General features: G+C 37.4%; 1 protein-coding gene across 1 annotated transcript; it reads right to left on the reverse strand.

The window, feature by feature from the left end:
• Positions 1 to 4,501: 4,501 nt before the first annotated feature.
• Positions 4,502 to 6,127, reverse strand: LOC104116052 (dof zinc finger protein DOF1.8-like). The gene is made up of 2 exons (XM_009626826.4): positions 5,946 to 6,127; positions 4,502 to 5,584 (listed from the first exon to the last, which is right to left on the reverse strand). The coding sequence occupies exons 1-2, from the start codon at positions 5,967 to 5,969 to the stop codon at positions 4,850 to 4,852; spliced, it is 759 nt and encodes a 252-aa protein (XP_009625121.1). The 5' UTR covers positions 5,970 to 6,127; the 3' UTR covers positions 4,502 to 4,849.
• Positions 6,128 to 13,140: the final 7,013 nt, after the last annotated feature.

The raw sequence follows: 13,140 nt of genomic DNA on the forward strand, positions 1-13,140 counted from the left end.
CGACAACTGCATCACATAACATCGATAAGAAATAAACGGAATGAAAAGAAATAAAAAAAATACTGAAGGCAAAATCATACTTACGTTTCATGTTCCATTTCTCTAGAAATGGCATGTCTGCAGACGTGATTAAGTCCGAGGCCCTCACTCGAACAAATTGACCAAGCCAGCCCCGGTCCCGATCCTCGTCGATACTCGAGAACAATGTCTTAGTGGCTCAGCGTGCGAGTTTGATCAATCCCCCTCGGTAAAGCCGAGGGCTGTACAAACGCATGAGATGATCGATGGTGAATGGACACCCCTCGACCTTGCTCACAAAGAATCGAAGCAGAATGACGATCCTCCAAAATTAAGGATGTATCTGCCCGAGCGTCACATCATACCATTTACAAAAGGCTATGATAACCGGGTCTAAAGGGCCCAGCGTAAAAGAGTAATTATAAACACTTAAGAAACTCTTCACGTAGGTAGTGATCGATTCCTCGGGGGTAGGAACCACTACGGGTTTATCTATCCAGTTGCAGTCCTTTTTGACTTTATCGAGGATAGTAGTTGTAATCATACATATGTACCTCGAGACTGGCTCACACCGACCCGGTACCATATGTGTATTCTTAACTTTGAAGTCAGCCACGGTTGGGCACCCAACAGGGATATACGACTTCAGAGGAGGTTTCTCAGTAGCAGCATGTGGAACGTTTTCAGAAGGATTTGAAGAAAAAGGTGTTTCTTTTTTAGGAACAAACTTTGAAGTCTTTGCCATTTTTTATAGAGAATGAAGAAAAGAAATTGCTGGTAAGGGAAGCTTTGAGTTTAACAGTTAGAAAACCAGAAGGTGAAGGTGGTGAAGTTTTCTTATAACACAAGAAGAATTTGAGTGTAAAAGTTATATTGAACAGATTGAAGGATATTAATAGGTTTCTCAAGCGGTGGTTCACCTCCCGAGGCAATCGACCGTCAACTGACACACATTTAATACCATGAAGATTGGACCGACGAGACATTTCAGTTACCTTTTATTACTTATGTCATGATTTATTGAAGTGAGAACCAAGGGTTCACATCGTTTTTTATCGCCTACTCTCCCAAAAATGAGGGGACCTTCTGTATACGGGTAAAACCTAGCTCGATGCTTGATCGAGCATCTGGAACGGTAGGCCGGGATCGACACATCTGTAAGAAATCGAAGTTACGGATGAAGCCGAGCTCGATATCGCAGTTCGGCATGGTCAACCAAGATCGGAATATGATATTGTCGGAACTAAAAGCATCGTCAAAACATGCCATCGAGACCATCAGATTTGCGCTCGAGATTACCGAAGGCACGACCGATCCTACTTCTAACGTCCTCGAAGAAAAGCTTCGCCAACCCGTCCGACAAGGATCCGTGATTCTCGCCATTAACCAATCATAATGGCAAAAATTATGGGATTAAGTCAAAATGGGGGGCAACGGTCTACAAAATCAAGGACTTATATTTTTTATAAAATAATATCTTAAAGGGGAGATCTCCCCTAATATATAAGGGGGACTTGACAATTCACAAAACGCATTGTAACTGATATCAAAAGGCAATATACTATCGTTTCTATCTTTGTCATTGCACTTCAACATCAATAATATTATCAGTTATATTATTCCTAGCTCGGGGAAAATTATTCTCACAAGGCTAAGGTTGCTCAAACTTGCGTGGTTTGTATTTACCTTTCTATCTTTTATTTTCATAATTGATCTGATTTATCACTCTGTATCAAATTATATCACGTATCTTTAAAACCACGTACAAATTCAATTGTTATCCGATTTTTAGGGTAAACAGTGAGCATCATTTTTTTCAGAACATATTAAAGGATTGTATTATAAAATAAAAGGGAATCTTACGTATATGTCTCAAATAAGTTCTAACTTACCAATCTCTGGTCATTAATCATATACTTACCAAACTAACCAAACACATATAAAAATTAAAAATCCAAATAAATAAGATTCTTTCTCTCCAAAATAATATGCAAAGATCTCCTTCCATATTTTTAAGCGAGATCAACAACATTAAATGCAATACGGAAAGGAAATTTCATAGATGACATAGCAAACAAGGTGATGAAATACAAAAAAAAAATATATATATATACAAGTTTTCAAAAATCTAACTAAAAAGGGACCTTTTTCAATGGGTATGGTTGACATTCATTGAAAACATATAGATGAGTCAATATACAAAATTTGAGGAAGATTAGAGGTGATTTGGACTGATTTGGTATCAAAATTCGTAGTTAAAATCGAGTTCAATTTCTTTTTCTGTGACACATGTTTCACACACATAGAGGTATACATGGATACACATGTCATACATATTTGATACACATATTATTATTTTTGTATGTTCATCTTCTACTTCGCATTTTCAATTCAAACCACCTCCAAAATCCACAAAATCATCCCATAACTGAGATGCAAACTCCTTAAGATGTACCCAATCTATTCTAATAATACTCACTCAAAAGAAAATAAAAATTTGACTTTTTTTTGCTATAAATAACTAATTGACTAATATTTGTAATATTTGGCTAATATTAGTAATATTTTATGAATTGGCCAATTTTTGTAATAAGTTACTTATAAATGGACATAGCTGGTAGTTTCCCTAGGGGTACTTATCGGGCGGATAATTACGCTTAACGGTTTGACTTAACAGTTATCGGATTATAAATGTAGTAATCCGATAGCCATCCAATAAGATAATGGGCGGATTGATATCGGATTAACGGTTATCAGGCGGTTTATCGGCTAAATCAAATAGAAATTTTTTGAACAATCAATACCAAACGACCATAGTAAGGTGACATGTCGATACTTTCAGACTAATATCGGATTCAAATTCAAAAGACTGTCTTGTTAATCTGACAATATTTTTGAAGAGTCGTCTTCCAATCTAGTACATACAAGAACTACTGATAAGGAAGACATAACAGATACGAGCTAATCTATGCAAAGAACATAGTTCCAGTTCATTGCACCGTACCAAATCGAGATGAGCATCCTAAACATGAAGAAAACTAGCTTCATCTATCTTACTACAGCTCCGCCTAACTTTACTGTGTTATAATATGAGCTTACTGTAGAAATTAGGGATTTAGCTATATATTTAGGGTTTCAATAGTATTTTAAATGCATAGGGGTAAAAGTATAAATATAAAAATTCTTAATGGGTTAACAGTTTACCCGATAAGAAAATTGAGTAATCCGCACCCAAACCGTTAAGTCGTTAATTATAAAATCTTAATCCGTTCATCATCCATTATCCCGATAATCCGATACCAATAAGCCATCGGTTCGGTTCGGTTAAAGGTTTCAATTCTGTTTTGAACAGCCTTAAATTTCCCAAAATAGAATGGACAGATCACAAATAATTAATTATTAGTATTAGTATTATCATTATCATTATTGATGTTTATTAGGAGTATACTATTATTTGGAATAAAGAAATGGAGGGTGCAGATCTGGGGTAGTGGTAAGTGGGAGAGATTATTCTTCAGCATGTGTTCCAAGGGGAATGTTTGTGGGTACCCCCTTTTCTGACCAAGAAAGTAGACTTTGTCAGTGCTTTCTCCTCCCTCCTAAATTTATACCAATTGAAAAATATAATTAGCTAGCTCCCTTTCATACTTCAGTGTGTTGAATATGCTAAGGTTTTTTTTTTTTTTTTTTGAGGGATGGTTGTGAGATGAATATGATTTCACTTTTTATTCTTAATTAAGTGTTTCGGGTTTGAGTTTTAAAATGAAAATAAGTCTGATTGAGTGCGTTTACTTATTTTAATGAATTTTACACGGACACAAATTTACACAAATCCAATTTTTAATACGATTATCAAATATCAGATAGAAAACCAAAAAAAGAATATATTAAAGTTGAATGTGTGAAATGTGAAAAAGAAGAAACGAGGAAGAAGCAAAATTTCATTTAAATGTACATTTGTTGTATCACATTTTACAAGAAATTAACTTTCTCCTGTCTCAAAAAGATAGCAAACAACATGCTGCATATACTTCTTTCACGATTTTATCGTGAGAAAAAAAACTAATCTTTTACGATGAATATTCACAACTAAAAAAATAGGAATATGAATTTTGTAGCTAAACAAAAAAATATCATTATTAATCCTATTTAGCAATAAATTAGCGATAAATTATCAAAAATAATTGTTAGCTACGTACAATTTAGTGACAGATCAATAAAGAAGTTTGTAGCTAATTTTAAATTTTTTTTTAGTGATTTATGCACACAATGACTCAAACATACGTATTTATAGACACGCAGTTGTTATTTGTATGCAAATAATTTCATAACTAGTTTAGAGTATTAAATCATGTTATCCAAGCTTCTCATGTGAAAGCACAAGATGTTGAAAATGTAACACATCCACATTATCTGTTGTGGTAGGTTAACTTAACGTAATAGTTTAAAAAAAAAAAAAAGAAACATTATCTATACACATAACTTTAAATGATGATTCTCACAAACTCAATACAAACTTAGGTCAATATACATAATGTGTTATATGTTATTTTCTCCACCAGTTCACTGTAGTGAAGCCAATCTAAAATAAGCTTCAAACCTCCCACCCAACCATGATCAAAAGTTGAATTAAAGATATTAACTACATTGAAAAATAAAGAGATCTAGGAGATTAAAGAACCCATTAATCCTATGAGTTAAGCTTTTCAAGGAAATAAATTTATCCCACCATTAAACACTAAATAAAGAGCACAAAAATAAAAAAGAAAACCCCACAAAGATAGAAAAAAAAAAAATCCATGATAAATAATTTTATAGACTATTTTTTCAATTACCAAGATCCTCCATTTTCTCCCAAAAATGCATTCCAATATCCAGTTGATTCTCCAGTAGGCTGATCTCTATTTTCCTCAGCACCATCAATACTTGTGTTTGAAACTTGCTTTAGATCTTCAAAAGGAAACAAAAGTCTTCCACTTGTTGTACTCTCTTGCACATCTTGAAGATTATTTTCATAGTCACCACTAATTCCAAGACCATGATCCAAAGAGAAATTTAGTGATGAGTAAACTGAATTTGGATCAGAAATTGGCATTGGCATAAAGGAGTTATTAGGTACTTGGATTAGCTCAGAGATAGTCTTGAAATCAAATGAAAATCCCAAGTTGAGATCTTGGCTCCCTTCATTATTAGGAGGATCCAACACTGACTCAGCAACAGTTTTGGAAAGTTCGCGCAACACAGTATTTGACGAAGAAGAATTAGTAGATGATGATTTTTTGGATTTTCTTGAACCCCCACCAACAGGAATGCTTCTAAGAGATCCACCTTCAGTCCAATATCTTTTACAAGTCTTGCAAAAATATCTTGGTTGAGAAAGACTATAGTTGTTGTAGTAACAAAACTTTGTATTTGTTGAATTACACCTTGGACAGTTCAATGCTTGGTCCTTTTGATGAGGCCTAATTTTCCTTTCAACATGTGTACTAGGTTTTGATGAGCATATTGTAGTAATTGTATTTGTACTTTTTGGTATTATCTCTTCCATAGGTTTCACCACTATCTCCTAAAAAAGAAACAAAATGAAAGGAATGAAAAAGGAATTGAATTTCAAATGAGTAAATTAAAGGAGCATATAGATCAAGAGGAGTAATTAAAATTAAGTTACTAACAAACTTGATCTTTTTTCTCTTTTTCAACCTTTTCACAATCACATAGAATTCAGGAGAAGTAAAAGACAAAGGGGAAAAGAAAAAGGTTACACAAAGTGAAGAACCATCAACCTTTTTAAAAGTACACAAATTCAATTTGTAAGCAAGAGAAAGTCCAAATTAAATGGAGATCAATGAAAAAGAATCTACATGAAGAAATGGCCAAAAAATTAAAAAAAAACAGATGGATATATTTCTAAAATTTGTAGTCTATACCTGTGGCCATTGAGCAGTATCCATTGATTAAGAAGGAGAGGAGCAACAAGCAGAAAGTATTTTATGCAAAAAGAAAAATCAGCAGGTTTTTGAGCAAGTGGTTTTAAAAACAGAAAAAGGAATGTTTGAGATGGTTTGTGGACAGTTCTATGTGCTAGCTTTTTGTGTATGTATATGGCTGTACTGTGTATAGAGAATGAGAGAGTGTGTGTGAATGTACTGTTTAATATTAAATAACAATTTCTTTTTATATTGACTATAGTAGTTTATCATTTGTTAGTGGAGGAATATATGTCTTTTGCAGAATCAATTTTATATTCTTGTGGGAGGTCAGTTTCCTATCATTTGTGTCGTTGTATATTGTTACCCTTATAATAATGTTTCTGAAATAATTAGGGTAAGATCTGCATATATATTATTCTTATAAATTTCATTATGTACGATCATATATTGGGTATGTTATTGTTTCAGAAATAAATAAGTACATAAGAATTGCGTTCTTTTAAATATCTTAAATTTTTAAATAAGGTGATCATCACCAACTTTAATATGGTATTAAAATAGATAAAGATTACGAATTTGAGTCTCACCTCCATCAATTATCGGAAAAAAATTCACATGCTTGGCTTATTAAGCACAATAAGACATACTATATAAGTACATAAAAATATGTTCTTTCTGCTCTTTCTAACCGTTTTTAGATAAAATGGTTACGTATTACAACAATTAAAGTTAGTAAAAAAGACTTACATTCTTTTCAATTTTCAAAAGTACAAGTTTTCTGAGGAAGAACTGTTGATGAACAGATTCAATGTCAAGGATGTACATGAGTTGTTATATATGCTGCTCGTACATATTTTGCAAATCTTTTGATATTTCATACAAAGAGTGTGAGGGCATATTATCATGTCTGCCTCATATAATCCAATGTGGGACATGTGACAAGCTCTCATCATCTCATGTTCAACAAAAACAAACATCAATGGGTAAGCTACTGTTTGGACATAGATTTAATTAAAATTTGAAAAAAGAATTTTAAAGTTATGTTAAAAAATAATTTTTGAAAGTTTGAAGTTGTGTATGGACATGCATTTTATTTGAAGAAAAGTTGAAGTTTTGTGAGTGGAAGAAAAAATTTCATCCAAAAACTTTCCTAAACTATTTTTTGGAAACTTGAAAATTTTGAATTATTTTTTTTCCAAAACATGATTGTTTGACCAAAAAGTATAACTTTCGGTTAAAACTATTATATTTATATAATGATGGGTTAAACCTAGTTAATGATAATATCTTTAAATGTGGATCCTGAAAGCGTGGATAATGTGGGACAGATCTAATAGGAGATTGACAATAACATGCACTAAATATTCATAAAGTATGAGCAATAATGGAGGAGTAACTAGCAATAATTAGCAATAAATAGTATTTAAGTAAATAGGAGGAGTGATTCACCCAATAAAGAATGGACTAGATGATTGTTCCTCCTAAGAATGATGAGTGACAGATAAATCCTAGAATGTTCAAACTATTCTCGGATCTGATAGAAAAGTATGGAATAATATGAATAAGAATCTTGATGAAAAGGTAATGTTTGTATCTTTGCTAGAGAGAGAATTTTTCTTAGAAAAATGTTCTTATCATATCAATATTACATATCCCCTGTCCTTATCTTTTGTCTTCTTTATATGAGACACATCCCTAGTAATATAAATAGAGATGTGATGGCATTCATTTGTTCTTTACATGTTTTCCTCATCAAACCTTGAGATTTCTTCTCTCTTCTCCCTCGTTGTGTGTCTTTTTTCCTGGTTTTAGTGCTTCCCGTTGCTTCTAATCCTTCTTTCTCATCGAAAATCTGGCTAATATATCCTCTAGTTCCAGTGTGGGAATTGACCCTGTCTCTTTGGCGGGGTTTATGCCTCCTCACGTTGATGGCGTCTCTGTAGATGAGAACTTTCCTACGTTGGAGGAAATAATTCCTATCGTAGCGAGAAAGTTAGTTCTAATTTTTCGAAGGCGCCTGAAGACGAGCCCGAGGTTTCTGAGCCGGCTATGAAAGGGGCCGACCTAGCAGAGCTTAGGGCAAAATGCAACGTTCCTGCCCGCATCGATTTGGTCCCAGTAAGGCGTGAGGTAGTACAAGTCCACCGCCCCGAGTATTGCGCGTTTTATGAATATCCCTTCAAGGTCGGCTACACTCTTCCTCTTCTTCCATTAGCGGAGGAATTCTGTCGCTAGTATAGCGTGTGCCCAGCTCAACTCGCCCCATATATCTACAAGCTCATCAGGATGCTTACTAAATTCGCGGAGTTAGCCTAGGTCGAGATCATACTCTGGCATCTGATGCATGTCTTCGCCCCTAGTTTTTATAAAGGGACAATGTTGAACCTTCGCCATCGGGGAGGCAAATGCCTGGTGGTGAAGATGGACGACAAGGCAAATCGTCGGTTCTGGCATAACTTCTTCTTTGTCAGAACCGAAGACGTGGTGGACAATGCGGACGGCATCCCCGAGACTTGGAACTACACTCGTAAGTGTCTATTCTTCTCTTGTTAAAACATTTGATCTGTCTGCTTTAGTCGTAGGCTCTAAACTTTTATCACTTCTTTGTGCAGCCACGACTACGCCCCCTCCTTTGGTCGGGGACATTTCTGACTGGGTTGGCCGGATTCTGCCTCACATCATGGGAATTCGTGAGTGGCCGGGCTTTTCCAAGAAGTTCGGTCCTACTCCTTCATTGGCCGGTGAGTTTTTCTATAAATGTTTTATTATTTTGGCCTCATGGTCACCTACTTATCGTAGTTTTCTCTTGGTGGTGATAAGAACCTTGCTTTGGTTTTTTTTTTAGCCAGAGGATCTTCGTGGAGGCCGAGGGCTCCTCCTCCTGTGTTTTGTAAGAGGAAGGTTGCCTCATCTTCGATATTCTGTTGTGGCCGTGGCTAGACCTGCTCGATCATCTGCCTTTGTTCCTTCCTCAACCGCAGCCAGTTCTACTTGGTCGCCTGCCCCATCTACTACTTCCTTAGCATCGGTTTCTTCTCCACCTGCAGATATTTCGATAGTGGATCTTCCGGCTTCCCCTTTGTACCGTCTAGTGGACGAGGGGGAGGAGGAGTCGCTGAGCGGGGGGAATTTGGTTCCCCGTAGGAGGAGATCGGTGGACATTAGTGATAAGGTCGCCCGGGCTGTGGATTCAGCACGAGATGATTTTGTCATCCGTGAAACGGCGACCATAAAACTCTAGGATGACATCGAGCTGACATCTGATGTTCCGATATCGGCGGTAGGAACCGAAGGGCCAGTCGTTGTGGCTTCTGATAATTTACGGCAGGAGGGACCGTCGAATTCGTAGCCGCCTAATGATGCTTCTTTGTTGGCTTAGGAGAGAGGCAAAGGCATTGCCGAGGATGGCTACAAGACGGGTTCTGATCACGATGCTGATGAGATGAGGATGATGGAGGAGGGATTTACTCAGCTGGAAGTGAGACAGGAGGGGTCCACACAGACTATTGCGATCCCCATGGATCGGCATTTATTAAAAGAAACTAAGAACGTGGTTCCTGCCCTCAGTCCCCTTTGTTTCGATATGGAGAGTCGAACTCTCCAAGAGCTGAAAGATGCTACCTTATCGAGGAGCATAGCCGGTCTCGCTCTCAGAGTAAGTTTTTCGACGCTTATGTTCGTTATGCTCAACGTTTAGGCTTTGTTCTTACTCTATTTTCTTTCTTTTTGTAATGACCCGGCCTGTCATTTTGAGTATTACAACCCCATTTTCCCATTTACTGCTCAATTTATGATTTACGGTTATTATTTAACTTGTCGGGGTAATTGGTTCGGGCCCGGTAAGGTTTTTGAATGATTTGGAATACTTAGTTCCAAGGTTTAGAACTTAAGTTGAAAATGTTAAATTATGTGTAACGACCCAGGAGAATTTTTGCTAAGGAAATTAAGGTTTTGTGGTGCTGAGGTAGATCAATTAGTACAAAGGTTATAAACCGCGGCTCGGACTTTTTGAGTTGAACAATGCACTGTGGAGTAAAGAAAAAAATTATGACAGATAAATACGTTTCTGCGGTTCATTATGCGACCGCAGAATCACTCTGCGGAACGCATAATGGCCGCAGAGTGAAGCAGGTGAGGCAAGTTTGGAGATCAGGTTAGCGGCGCATTATGCGATCGCAGACAAGTTCTGCGGTGCATTATGCGACAGCAGAACAGGTTTGCGGACCGCATAACAATGCATACTGAAACAATGTTGCTCAGTTCTAGAGGGCCTTTTTGCGACCCATTATGCGGGCCGCATAAGCATTATGCGGTCGCATATGCGACCGCAGATCTGTGTCGGAGCTTCAATTTTTTTAATTTTTGACCCGACCCTATTTCGATATATAGAGGCAAGGGGGCTCTTTTGGAGCAAAAATCTGATATTTTAGAGAGTGGTGAGAGATCTTAGAGAGATAAAGTTAAGACTTAGTCAATTGTTTATCAATTCTTGTTCAAGACTTGAAGATTTCACAAGGATCTTGCTAGGGCTTCAAAGAGGTAAGAATTTCTTCCCCCAATTCTTCAATTTTGATTTTTGGGGTAAAAGATGGGAGATTAAGAGTATGATTCTTGGGTGTAAGAGTATCGTGTATACATACACATACCAATAAGGTTGTGGAAAGATTGTTGAGTTCAAATGGGTAAAGATTGGGTTGCAAATGGTAGTAATCTTCATAGATTTTAATTGAAGATTTAAGGGCCGAGTTGATGTCGGAATTTGGTAAAATTTGTATGGTTGGAATCGTAGTTAGATGAGCGTTCATATTTTGTAACTTTTGTCGGGTTCCGGGATGTGGTCCCCACAAGCAATTTTTGGGTGAAAATTCGGATTTTGATAGAAAATTTATATTTTCTTATGGAATTAATTCCTATAATTCGTATTGACTGAATCGAATTAATTATGGTTAGATACGAGGCTTTCGGAGACCAACTTGCGAGGCAAGGGCATAACAAAATAAAAAATTATACGGTTTGAGGTAAGTAACACTTCTAAACTTGATCCGGAGGGTATGAATCCCCGAAATTTGGTATGATATAAATTGTTTGAAGGTGACACACACGATAGGTGACGAGCATGTAGACGTGCACCACAGAAATTATGTCTTGAATAAATCTTGTGCAGTTGTAAAATTAGTGAATCATGTTATTATCTGAACATGTTCCACGTGTTAGAGAAATTGAGCTAGGCTCTTATTAAATATCATGTTTGGGCTACGTGTCGATATTTTTGGGACCCATGGGGTCGTGTTGCTGTTGAATTAATTGTTTTAAAAATATACATTTCACACTCAGTCATATTCGTCCATTGTGAGGATATTTATGGGATCGAGCTGCGCGCCGCAACAGGCCATATTGACTTTATATATGTTATCATTAAATGGATCGGGGCTACCCGCCTACAGCAGGCCATAATGGCTTTATACATTATTATTATATGGATCGGGGCTGCCCGGCTGCCCGCCTGCAGCAGGCCTTACAGGCTTTACTATTTTATGGATCGGGGTTGCCCGCCTGCAGCAAGCCTTATAGGCTTTATTATTATACGGATCGGGACTGCCCGCCTGCAGTAGGCCATAAAGGCTTTATATCACGCTTGGGCTGAAGGAGCCCCTCCGGAGTCTGTACACACTCCCAGTGAGCGTATATGATTATATATATTCGGGATGGATTTTCCAAGGCATGGACTTGCTTTACTTATTTATATTGTAATGCATTTACCTGGACATGGATCTTGTCCGTATTATTTACATTTGGGGATAAATTACCCCAGGGCTGGATTGGCCTTATACGGTACTGAGTGACTGACTGTCAGTCGATGTGTATTTATATACGGGTTGGAACACCCCTGGGCTGGATTGGCCATAAACAGTACCGAGTGACCGAATAATTAGTGACCAGTATTTACATGAGGTCTTTCTACTGAGATGTCATATTCCTCATATCATGCAACATTGATCTATTTCACTTGAATTGTGTTTAACTATTGAACTTGAAAGCATGCCTATATTTTTGTACCATTATTTATACTGGACTCTACCTGCGGAGCTCGTCACTACTTTCAGCCCAGAGGTTAGTCTTGTTACTTATTGAGCCAATTTACCTTCCCGTGGGTCTTTGCTTGCTTTGTTTTTTTAGCTTTAAGCACGTAGTCCCCGACTTTGATTGGCCTGACCTTTGCCTTTTTGTTATAATAGCGTTATGCTTGTTGTTTTTAGGTGATCATCCTTACGTAGGTCATATCTCTTCGTTCTTCGACTTCGTCGAGCTCCTGCCTTATGCTTTCATCGTTCCCTAGTCTGATCTCGTGAGAGTATCTTAGGCTGGGCTCCCCGACTTCGACCGGTATTACTGCATCAGTCCCATAGACTACTGAGTAAGGCGTCTCTCCTGTGCTTGTCTTCGGCGTTTTTAAGTTTTTTCTTCATGATGTTTAGTATCGACTTGTTGGAGGACTCTACTTGTCCGTTGCCCGCAGGATGATATGATGTTAGAGTATTCTTTTGATATGACATTTTTCAAAAACTTCAGCGACTTTCTTTTTTGTAAATTGGGGTCCGTTGTCGTAGTTGATCTCTTTGGGGAGGCCGAATCGGCATATGATGTTTTTTCATATGAAGGAGATCACTTCATGTATACGTATTTGGGCGAATGATCCTTCTTCTACCCATTTAGAGAAATAGTCAGTCAAAACCAAAAGGAATCATACGTTACCTCGTCATGCTGGGAGGGGGCCTACAATGTATATTCCCATTTGATGAATGGCCAAGGGGAAGTGACTGAGTGGAGGTGTTTGCCTGCTTGGTGAATCATTGGGGAATACTTTTGGCATTGCTCGCATTTTTTCATGAAGTCTGTGGCATCTTTTTTCATAGTGGGCTAGTAATAACTTGCCCGTATGAGGCATCTGACCAAAGCTCGATTGCTGGAATGAGCTCCGCAATGGCCTTCGTGGACCTCTTCAAGAACGCTCCGCGTCTGATTTGGGCCCAGGCATTTTGCCAGAGGGCCACCGTATGTTCTCTTATAAAGGTCGTTATGGATTATGTTATACCTGGCTGCTTGCATTCTCAGTTTCTTAGCTTCTTTTTTTTCACCTGGGAGCACATCGTCCTGAAAATATGTGACAATAAGGATGCGCCAGTCCCAAATC

The sequence above is a fragment of the Nicotiana tomentosiformis genome, chromosome 12 (genome assembly GCF_000390325.3).
Source record: "Nicotiana tomentosiformis chromosome 12, ASM39032v3, whole genome shotgun sequence".
NCBI lineage: Eukaryota > Viridiplantae > Streptophyta > Magnoliopsida > Solanales > Solanaceae > Nicotiana > Nicotiana tomentosiformis.